The sequence below is a fragment of the Zalophus californianus genome, chromosome 10 (assembly GCF_009762305.2).
Source record: "Zalophus californianus isolate mZalCal1 chromosome 10, mZalCal1.pri.v2, whole genome shotgun sequence".
Lineage (NCBI taxonomy): Eukaryota > Metazoa > Chordata > Mammalia > Carnivora > Otariidae > Zalophus > Zalophus californianus.
Genome location: NC_045604.1, coordinates 112,005,389 through 112,016,604, shown reverse-complemented (window position 1 = coordinate 112,016,604; position 11,216 = coordinate 112,005,389). Strand labels below are relative to the sequence as shown.

The following is an 11,216-nucleotide window of genomic DNA, read 5'->3' as shown; positions in this document are numbered from 1 at the left end:
CAGGCGCCGGAGAAGCTAGGACGCCCTGGCTCGGGCGCGGGGAGGCGGTGCTCAGGCAGGGCCTGTGCCTTGGGGGCAGCCACCCCGTCCACTCTGCCTCCTGGCTGCACCCGGACAGCAGTTTGAAAGATAGCTGCTGGGGCATCGTTTTGAGAATCAAACTTTGAGGAACAGAGGTTCTTTCCAGCATCAAATAGGCTGGCGGGGGTGGGGGGGGAAGCAGTTTGGGATGGTTCCCAGGGACGGCGGCTCTGGCAGAGGATGGAATGCCCACCGTCTGCCCCAGCGTGGTCCCGGGTCCCAGGCCCCGGCCCGGCCACGCACCTCACCCAAGCAACGGGCCCGGGCTTTTGTTAATAAACATACACAGTGTATCGCCTTCGAGCTCTGTATCGGTCACTGGGCCCCGTAAGTCCCACGTGGCCCCAAGGGCGTGAACGGACCTATAGCTACTCTGGGGTCACGACATCACGTGTATGGCAGCTCGTGTGTGTGTGTGGGGGGGTGGGGACGGGGGCAGGAACCTACGTACCTTCCAAAGCAGCTCAACACTCATCCCAACGGTCCTTCTGAAGGCGGGTGGGGGGCAGCCCCCTCCCGGCAGCTCCACTGCGGCCCCCGCAGGGCCAGGACCTGGTCAGGAGGCGGGAGGTGGGGCTGTTCACACAATCTCACGGGACAGTGGATTCAGCCCTTCCCGGAGGAGTGAACTCTCCAGAAGGGCTTAAAAATAACCCCAAACACGCCCTGCCTTAGCCAAGCAGCTATGTTGAAGTTAAGAGTCCAAATTTAGATTCCATCAAGGTCAAAAGAGCAGCTACACCATTCCAGGGGTGCACACATGCACCCACACCCAAAGTCCAAGCTGTGGCCTCGAGAAGCTACTCTCAGACCCCACAGGCAGGGGCGGCCATGAGACCCAAATCCACCCAGGAAGGGACAGGCCCTTTGAAGGAGTCTGTCTAGGCACCGGGGATCTGCTCACGTCCCTCGTCCCTGTGGCTGGGGATTTGCCCGAGGCTGCAGGGCAGCAGGGCTGAGGTGCAGACTGGCCCCTTGGCGTTGCGGCTCTTTCTGAGGAAGCACGCAGGGTAAGTCTGAGCAGGAAGGGGAGTCGGGGCCCTGGTTCTGAGGTTCCTGGGAGGCCCTGGCAGCTACAGCATGTTGCTGGACGGACTCCCTGGAGGTCGGGGTGTGGCGTGGGTTGGGGGGGGCCGGCATGCTGGGGCGAGGGCCAGCTTACACAGAGCCTGAGTCCCTGGGGCTCTGTGGATTGTTTGTCCAGAGAGGGCGAGTCCCCAGCGGAGTGGGAGTACCCGGGTACTGGGAAGACCGGGGGGGGGGGGGTGGTGGGGCCGGGGCGGTGTCATGGCTTCACCCGGTGGCTCCCGAACCAGAGCTGGGGCCGCGGAGGCCACCACAGGCCGGGACGACTCCAGGTCACGGTGGGGCAGCTATACGCGGACAGGAACCCGGTTTCACGGACGCCCGAGGAAAGAGCAAACATGAGGCCCTCAGAGAGAAAGCTAACGCTGCAAGGTAACTAGGAGTCGCGGGCCGTGCTGCCGTCCAGAGGCAAGGCTTGGAGAGCCGCCGGGTTATCGGGCAGGACGGGCCGAGACGGCTCGCACAGCCCTTCCCAGCACCTGGGTCCACGAGAACCCAGAATAACTGCTATTTTTGAACTTGCTTCTTGGGCACAGACGCAAATGAAAACAAGCTAGTCAAGGGTTTATTTAAAAAAGCCATTTCCAAGAACCGCGCTGGGGCCACGACGCGCTCAGTCTCCGCCCCCCCCCCCGCCATGCCCAGGGTGACCCGCGGACTCGCTCATCGGAGGTGGCTGAAGGCCACAGCCTGCACCCCAGTGGGATCTGCCACCGGCCTCCACCTCCTGCCTCTGAAATGACCCCAGGCGCCCAAAGAACGAACCAGAAACGCAATCAATCAGGTTCCCCGTGAAGCCGACCCAAGTGGCTGCTACCCGAGCATCTTCACACACTTGTGAGGCACTGAAACTGGGCCAGGCCCCGTGTCCCCCGCTCCAGCGCTGTCCCCTCCCTCCTGGCCTGCTCTCTGGCTAGACTGCAGCCTAAATGTCACCTGTCAACCGCGGCCACTGCGGAACCTTCTAGGTCCCACCGGCATGCTGAGCACCGTGTCGTGTTCCTCCTGGCACTCGGCTCCCCCGCGCTTGTAAGGCTGGGTCGCGGGTCTCTCACTCGCCTGAGGTCTGCTCGCCACCAGCTCCCAGCCCTCGTGGTACGTGTGGGGACGCACTTGCCTGCCCCTGGAACAGGTGGCCGATAGAGCAGAGGGCTTCCGGGCTGCAGGATCCGGTCTGGGGCTGACATCCCTTTCCTTTCCGTCATTTGGACTTTTAGCAACGAACGCTGATTCGCTGTTTCTTGCCACACTGGCTCGAGTAAGAGCAGAACGTCAGAGGGAGCGTACCTGGCCCTTCCGCGTGGACAGGCCTTCCACCGTGAGCCCTCAGGCCGGCTTGGTGCCCTCCTCCCTCGGCCTGCCTGGGGAATGCTCCTGGGGGCTGCACAGGACAGGCACGGGAGTCACAAGCTGGGGGACAGGGCTGGGAGCACCGTGCAGGGCCCGAGTGTGCAGGAAGGGGCTTCTCTGAGAGAAGCCGAGCATCACCGGCAGGACCTGCAGGGGCTCCGTCCGCCTGCCCGAAGTGTGAAGCACGAAAGAGACAGGGAGGGGGAAACATCCCCACAGCAGCTCTTTCCTCTGAAATGGCATCGGGCCTCAGCCCTACTCCAGCCACGTCCCTCAGGAATGAGCTGGGCGCTTCCCCCGAACGTCCCCCTGGAGAGGCAGTTCCGGGGAGGTGGGGACGGCGGCATCCTGGCCGTCAGTCCAGCACCACTGGGGGCCCCGCCCAGCTACCTCCCATCCCCTCTGCCCTGGGGCCTGCCCTCCTGCAGGCCTCCCTCATGGCCCCCGCTGTATCCTGAACCCAGGAACTGCCGGCACAACCGGATTAAACTACTAGATTGGCATCATCCGTATTTACAGAAGTCCCACAGCCAAGGGGAAATTTGCCCGAGCGTAGGCATCTCAGTACTAAGATTCCCGAGGACTTCGACGTGCAGAGTAAGTTCTGCACAGTTCAAACTTTCTGGACCGCTTATGCATTACGTTTTCATTCTGAAAATTAATCAATGCTGTCAATGCACGTGAAGAAAAAGCCCGGAGGGAGGGGGAGACATCCAGCTGCAAACAAGAGCTTCTACCCTCTGAACCGAGCAGGGGCTCCTTCCTGCGGGGACGCAGGTGCCCGCCGGACCCGCTCAGCTTGCAGGTGCCCAGGGCGCCGGGCGGGGGAACGCTCTGGCCCCTCGCCCGCGCACACAACCACGCGGCGCATGTCCCCGAGGCACCGCTACACTCACGTCCCTGCCAGGAGGGCTAGGAATCCTACTTATCACACCGGCTCATTCCCTGTTTCCATGCGTTCTGGGCTCAAGGTTGTACCTCTCAAGGGACAAGGTGGGGTGGCTGTAATTTCTATTCATACTAACACTACCAACGGCACATTCCCGCCTCGAGGCCGGGGGCTCCACACTGTCGCCCGGCTGCTTGCTCACCTTTGATCCACGCTGCAGGCCCACACTTGTAAGGGTGCGTGGCCAGGTGCCGTGGAACATTACTGGCAGTACGGGGTGCGGCACGGAGAGGATGAGAGGCAAGCAGGGACAGGCTCACAGAGGCAGAGGACGGGAAGGGCCCAGGTTCGAGGCTGTGAGCACCTACTCCTCTCACCTTCCCGCTGGCGGCCACACGCACACGAGACCCAGCGGGAGGCCTCAGCTTCTGGAACGGCGTCCGGCCCACGAACCATGCACTCCAGGGTCCACGGTCACCTGTGTTCTCCCATCTTAGAGAGGTCACACGCCGTGGCCGTGGGAGCTGGCGTTTGACGGGATGCAACATGCCAGGAAAGCAAGGGCAATTTAAGGCGAACCGTAGTACATTCATCAAAATCACTCACCACTGTGGCCATACAGAGTGTTTTTACCCTTCCCGGTAGAGATTCTCACCTGGTACACGGCATTCATAAACAGAGGCCTCCCGGCAGCCCCGTGGGCAGGCTTGGCTCTGCGTGAACTTCCAGGGCGCTGCCCGTGGCGGAGCGGGCTCCAAGCTCGGTTTCCACAGAGAACACTGAAGTGTGATGCCACGGCAGCCCTGCCCTTCGCAGGGTCCTCTGTGCACTCAGCCCTGGGCAAGGCTGCAGCGCGGAGGCCACGTGGTGGGGCAGGAAAGGCGCGCAGGGCGCAGGTTGGGCATGGAACACCGTATTGGGTCAGAGGATAACCTCCCAATTTTAGTCGTTTGAATGGAGTTTAGAAAAAGGCTATTTGGAAGAGGTCCAAAGGTGATGCTTTGATTCTAGAGATGCACAGAAAGATCAATTTTAAATTCCTTCATAAGCAGGCTTGTTGAAGAGTCTAGCAAGAGCTCAGCTCCAAACAGGACAGATAGTGGGGAAACGGCCAAAGTCGCATGGGCTGCTCGTGAGTGCTCGCGGAAGCACGCCCCCACCCCCCACCCGCCGCCCCCAGACCACAGCCAGGGCTCTGCTCACCCGTCTGCGTTGGGTCTGGGAAAGGTGTCCCGGCTCGCCCACACCACGTGGCCGACTCTCAGGGCAGGTCCCAGGTCCCCTGGGGGAAGAGGGCATCAAGCTCTTCCCCGCCCTGCAGCGGACATCAGGGCAGCCTTACCGGATGGTGCGTGGTCCACACAGGCCCTTGGGGAATGCTGTTCCCGCAGGGAAACTCCACCATGGCTGTGGATGGCTGGGACTATGTTTACTTGGGGGAAATACGTCAACTTTTAAAAACACAAAATAAAGTACATTCACAGTTAATAAAAAGGCCTCGAAGTGACATGCCTGAACAACGGCCCCTTGTTGTCGCAGAGCAAGGGCCGCTGGAGAAGGGCCGCCCGCCCCGCGGCACGGCGTGTCCGGCTCATCAGCGAGCTGGCGAGCCCACGCCCGGGCCTGATAGCAACTTCGGGCTCATTCAGGAACCCCCGAGTCTCTGCTCTAGTGTTTCACTTGGGTTCACGTTACTAAGACATAAAACAGAAAACCCTCTGAAGAGGAAAAGCTACCTTCTATATGCAGCTTGAAAATGGAGAACCTCATTTTCCAGTTGAGCCACATTCACGGTCAGCCAGGGGCAAGGTCTTCAGGTCCCTCCTGCTAAGATGCCCAAAATGACATTCTGAGCTGTTTTGCTGCCTAGTGGTAAGATCCGAGGAGGGTGAGCCGCCACAGGGCAGGGTCAGACCCCCAAAGGGCCCCCTGCTGCCCGCCGTCCCAGCTGTCCTGACCTCCAGTCAGCAAGGAGAGCCTGCCGCCCTCTGTGCCGTCCTTCTGGGCTGGAAACCCACAGCCCGAGGGCCCACCCCATTCCCACCCCATTCCCACCCCCGCCATACAGGGACACCAGCCCCTGGGAACGTCCACCTGCCCAGATACTTGAGAACCCGCTTGTTCCTGCTGGCATCCTGCTTTTCCTGTTGGAATGCGGGATTACAGCTTTCGGATGGCTCAGAACCTCCCGGGGGCCAGCTCCGCGATCTCTAATCAGGCAAAGCCCAGAGCTTACAGAATGCAGCTCCAGGCCCAGCAGCTCCAGGCCCGGCTCAGAGGTGTTACCACCGCCAGGGCTGTCAGACCGGCTGCAGACACGCGCTCTCCTCCAAGGAGGGAAGCCCGGCGAGAGAAGGGGCCCCCGGGAGTCACCTGAAGAGAACAGCCGCTGCGTTGAGATCAATCCAGCTATTTTAACACCCCATCCGAACACCACGGAGTGAGCAGCCTTCAAGTTCGAGAGCCCTGACGTCCTTCCCCAGCAGACGGTGGGGCTCAGACCGTGCAGCGGGACTGTGGAGACAGCAGGGGCTTCTTGGCGGCCCAGCCCCCCCCCCCCCCCCCACTCACAGCCACCGCCTGAGCTTCGGCCCACACCCGCCCCCCAAGCTCGGGTGCCAACCAGCACATAGGGTGCCCGTGAGCGCGGTGACGTGGCACATGCAGCTGGGGAACCATCTTCAGGAACCAAGCAAGCTCCTTTCCTGAGGGGACCCGACACCTTTCTTGTCAGGGCCCAGCTGTGCCTTATGAATGACACTAGAGCCCAATGTCCCCAAACCAGGGCTGTCAGGCCCCCGAGCTGCAGGCCCAGCCCTCAAACAGGACCGGCGGCTCCGATGCCAAGTCAGTGACACACAGAACCACACACACCAGCTCCCTCAACTTGCAGGGGCTGTTCCAGAACGAGGCCGCTAAGGCACATCCGACATCCCTTACGGAGAAGATGGGACCAAAAGATTGGAGACTGCCCAACGTTGGGAAAGGCTCGGCCAGAACTCACTCTCCAAAGGAAACCCACCTCTGTTTCCTGGAGGCGGGCTGCTGGTCCCAGCAAGGGGCAGAGCTGGTGACCTTGAGTGAGATGGTGAAGCAGCATTCTCACCGAGCTGAGCACAGACTCCAGCCTGGGAGAAACCCCCCAGGAGCTCCACCCACTTAGGTGGCCCCTCTGCCCTGGCTGCACGGTGAGGTCGCTAGGAGCCTGGGAATCCGCTTAGACCATGTTCCTACTGGAGGGCCCTGCCCGGGCGGCTTGGGCCAGGACCTCCGCAAAGCTCCTTGGGGGGGATCGGACTGTGGCGCCAGCGTGGAGAATCACCATTCCGTCCGGTGTTCACACGCCTTGAAACCGGAACCCACAGAGCTCAGCCCATAGCCCTCGGGTAACGCAGAGCACGCAGCATGTCTATCACTGGTGTTTCTCTGGATGGGTTTCTGCCCTTCCCACACGTAAATGTACACCGTGGTGCCCCACCCAGGCCATGGCCGCTGGACAGCACCCATGTGCCTCCCTCTGGAAAAGACTGCAGTGTGAAGAGAACCTCGGGGTCAGGACAGCAGACTCCCCACCTGCCCCTGCCCCTCCCTCTGGCGTCCTCTGGTGGTGGGGCTCAGGACGCGTCAAGGGTCTAGCAGCAGGTCCTTCTCGAGCTCTCAGACCTCAGAGCCACACTCGGGGCCTCCCTCACTCACGCGACGTGAGGGCTGCACACGCACGTGCATTCACACATGCATGCACACACCCGTCTCTATGTACAAGATGCTTTTATTGGCTTTGAAGTTGTGTTTCCGGTGCTTTCATGGAAAGCAGGACTTGAGACAGTTCTGTGTGTCGGGCTCCATGCAGCACACTTTCAGGATTAAAGGCCGACGATCGGATAGTGAACCTTCAAGTACAGTTAGGATTGATGGTGTTGGGCTCTGAATTTTGGGGACTAAAAATCTGACTTAATGGTTGGGCTTGAATGCGGAGGACAGAGCTTAATGAACACCCAGAGCAAAGGTGGTCATCACCACACTGGACCCTCCAACCAAGGCCCGCGGGGTGCGAAGTAGGAGCCGCGAACCAGCTGTGTGGGCCGCGCGCGTCCTGGGGGAGCACCTTTATCCCACAAGTCCTACTGAGTCCATGTGCGCCTGCCCCCAGAACGCCCAAGCCAGGCAGTCCTAACTAATGGTCTTGTGTTGAGAGTATTTTTGGATCTCGGAGTTAAAATAACCGGACTTATTTTTCTTTTATCCAAGAAGTAAAAAACGTTACAAGAATACAGATCCTGGAGATCTCTGTACATCACAAGGCTGAACACAAAGTCTTTGAGACCATTTCTCTACAAATAGAAGAGTAGTTCAGGGAAAAGCCTACATGTGTCCTTCTATGTAAACAGTAGAACTATGAAGAAAGATCTTATTTTGAGGAAGTTTATTGTTACATTTTTGCAATAATAGATGAGGCACGACTATCTCCTGCTTCTCCAACAACTCAATAAAAAAGACAATAATCAAGGATAACAGTGAAATTAAAATAAAAAAAAATACAAAAGCCGAAGGTTTTGGAGACAAAAAACAACTACAGTCTATGTGTGGGGAAGCTGTGAATGGTTTTAGTTGAGCCTTGCAAAAAGTTTCTTTCCCCGATTCTGATGAAGCCCAGAACTTCGAGCCGGGGCCTTCAGACCCCACCCCCCCGTCCGCCCAGGGACCCAGGCAGCGGCGCCTGCCCAGCTCCCCATGCAGCTCAGCGCGCAGCCCCCACCTCTCCTGCTCCGCGGGTTAAAGGGGCCGGAGCACGGTGCACATGGCGGGCGGAGCCCAGCCCACAGCGCGGGCAGCGTTCGGGGCCAGGGTGATGGCTCCTCCATCAGTAAGTGGCAGCTGGTGAGGCCCCGAGAGTGACTCGTGAGAGAGGCCCGCCGCCCTGGGGACCGGGCTGGAAGGACCCCAGACCACCCTGAGGGAGCCTGCCAAGAGTGCTCCTTTTCCTTTAAGCCATGGTCATCGGCACTGACCCTGGGTCACATCCTTCAGTTTATGAGGAGCCCCAGGAAGCAGTACACAAACAGCAATGTTTTTTTCCCAGCCAAAAAAACCAAAACTCCAACATACACGGACACAAAGCCTCGAGCACCAAAAGAGAAAGAATTTCATGTTGTTGCCTCATTACGAACACTGATAGCAAGGATGACTCAGAAGCAGGTTGTGCTCCCTCTCCTTCTGGATCAGCATCTGCCACAAGATTCTTGTTTATCTTGCTGGAAAGGAGCCAGGAGGGAGATGCGAAAGGGACACGGGATCGGGAAGAGGGCGGCCTTGGGACAGGGGCCTCACTTGTGTTACTCCGCCACAGTAATGGTCTGGTGCCAGTTAGAGGAAGCTCTTTTTGTTCCCTTTTCAAGGCTGGGGAAAGTCCCAACACACCAGACAGACCGTCCTAGGAGAGGAACGCACAGCGGGACCAGCTTGGGATGCAGTGTGCTGAGAGCCAGGGAGAGACACCTGCACAAAGGTAAGTGGGCAAGGGCACAGAGAGGGACATCTGTTCTCCCGTGTCCACATTCACGGGCCTGGGCAGCTTCTCCCGGACAAGGGCTATGTCCGGTAGTGTTTGCTGGTGACATGTGTACACAAATGGAAGCAAGAGACCTCAGTAAGAATCAAGACTCCCAGCAGAGCTGCAAGCGGGGACCAGCTGTCCAAAGGCATCGGGGTGGTGGCAGTCTGCAGAAACTCTGAGAGTCTGGGCTTTCTGAAAGGTCAGCTGCGGCATTCACAGAGGCTGTGCTAGGAATCCTGCCAGTGTTCAGAAGCCCCGAAGGGAAGAGGAAGCGCTCTAGCACCTTCTGAAAGAAGGGAAGGCGGATACAGCCCAGTGCAGGTGTCAGAAGAGGACTTGAAAGAAGAGTGACCTGCGAGGCCAGGGGAGGGAGGGCGGGTGCGTGTAACAGGCACGCCCAGCGCCGGCACACCGGCCGTGGGGCGTTAAGGCAAGCCCATGCCCACCCTCTAAAGCTGGGGGCCCCTGGCCAGATCATGGGTGCCTGGACCAGGGTCTCTGAAGGAACCGGCACTAGGGTTTTACAAGGCAACGCGTGCGCTTTGGGAGGTGACGCAGAGACACCTGATCTCCCGCAAACCACCATGAGGCAAAGCTCTCAGGTTCGTCTGTCTCACGGAAGACACACAAGTTAGCGGGAAAAGCCATCTGCAAGGGCGGCTCTTTGTGCTGTCATTACTGAGTGTGCGTGTGCAGGCGTGTGCACACCCGCCACCAACACTCCACCCTCAGTTAAACTGTGTCAGAGAAGGAATACAGTTTCTGGAAAGAGAGAGAAAGCTGTGTTACTAGGTATTACGCATGAATACCAAAGTGACCCCTTGGATTCTCAGTAGTTTGACTACGCCCCGGGTTCAGTAGCTAACGTCCGAGTGTCCGTGTCCCCGGGCCTGGAGCGCGGCGGCATGGCCAGCGTGGCCGGTGTGGCGGCACGGATCCGAGGAGCCCCCCGCAGGCCCGGCTGTGGTGGACGACGGCGAGGGGCGTCCTCCCTCACTGCAGCATGATGTCCTTCAGATTCTCCTGCAGGATGGTGTCCTTCACAGCATGGAACACGAAGCGGATGTTCTCCGTGTCTATGGCGGTGGTAAAGTGGTGAAACAGCGGCTTGCTGCGGTTCCGTCTCTTCCGGTCGAAGCACTGCACCAGGTAGCGCTGCACATCCTCCAGCCTGTGCGGGTCACCCTTGAAGTCGGGGAAGTGCTTCTTGATGCTCACGGTCTTGACCTTCTCCACCAGGAGGTCCATCTTGTTGAGGAAGAGGATTATGGAGACGTTGAAGAAGAGCTTGTTGTTGACTATGGTCTCAAAGATGTTCATGGACTCCACCAGCCGGTTGGTGCGCCTGTCCTCCATGAGCACCTGGTCGTACTCGCTGGAAGACACCATGAACAGGATCGACGTGATCCCGTCAAAGCACTGGAACCACTTCTGGCGCTGGGACCGCTGGCCGCCCACGTCCACCATCTTAAAAGGGATTTTTTTAATAACGAAGTCATGTTCCACAATGCCCTTCGTGGCTTTCCGCGCCAGCAGGATGTCCTGCTTGCTGGGAAAGTAATTCTGTAAAATACAGGAGAAGGGAAAAGTTTAGCAGGAGAAGAACACAGGAAAATGAGAATCAGGAGTGATGCACTTGGGTGAGAAGCTGAACCGAACACCAAAAGCCACTTTCATCTGTACCATCAGACGCTGGCCATGGAACGGAGGTGAAGGCAATAAGGGCTTGTTTTAAGCGAGCAGAGGCCCCCTGGCTCGAGGCAGGTTGCTGGAACCCCGGGGTCTGTTTCTGCCCATGGCCACCTCTGTCCTCTCCTGACTTCTAGAGCATGCGCCTTCTCAAACCTTACTGTGAACTAATTTAATCTAGGTTGGCGATGCTAGTTAGGTTTAGGCTGCAATCTACGTAATACGTCATTCTGGGAAGTCTTCCGCAACCATGGTGCTGCCCGTTTAAAACCCTCCACGACCGCTGAGCACAATCATGTGGGCAGGGGCCCTGCCAGAAACCAAACAGGGACGATGAGGCCTCTGGGTCCAGAGCCTGCTCACACGGGAGCAGGGGCAGAGAGCTAACACTGCAGGGGGGGACAGCAACCCGCGTGAGAGGCCCCCCTGCAGGAACGATCCAGCTACTTCACCACATAAACGGGGAGAAAAGGAAAGACGGGGAGAAGCCTACAGAGTAGAAGACATCTGAGTGACATGGCCCAACTGCGAAGGACGGGCCTTACGAGGGCGTGGATTCCAACTGCC

The 11,216-nt window shown here is 58.8% G+C and overlaps 1 protein-coding gene across 1 annotated transcript in view; it reads right to left on the bottom strand.

Moving 5' to 3' along the window:
- Positions 1-7,814: 7,814 nt before the first annotated feature.
- GNA12 (G protein subunit alpha 12) overlaps positions 7,815-11,216 on the bottom strand; it is a 107,929-nt gene continuing 104,527 nt past the window's right edge. The window contains exon 4 of the mRNA XM_027613100.2: positions 7,815-10,523. Within this exon, the coding sequence (XP_027468901.1) occupies positions 9,954-10,523 (570 nt within the window). The 3' untranslated portion in view covers positions 7,815-9,953. The remainder of the gene's footprint in view (positions 10,524-11,216) is intronic.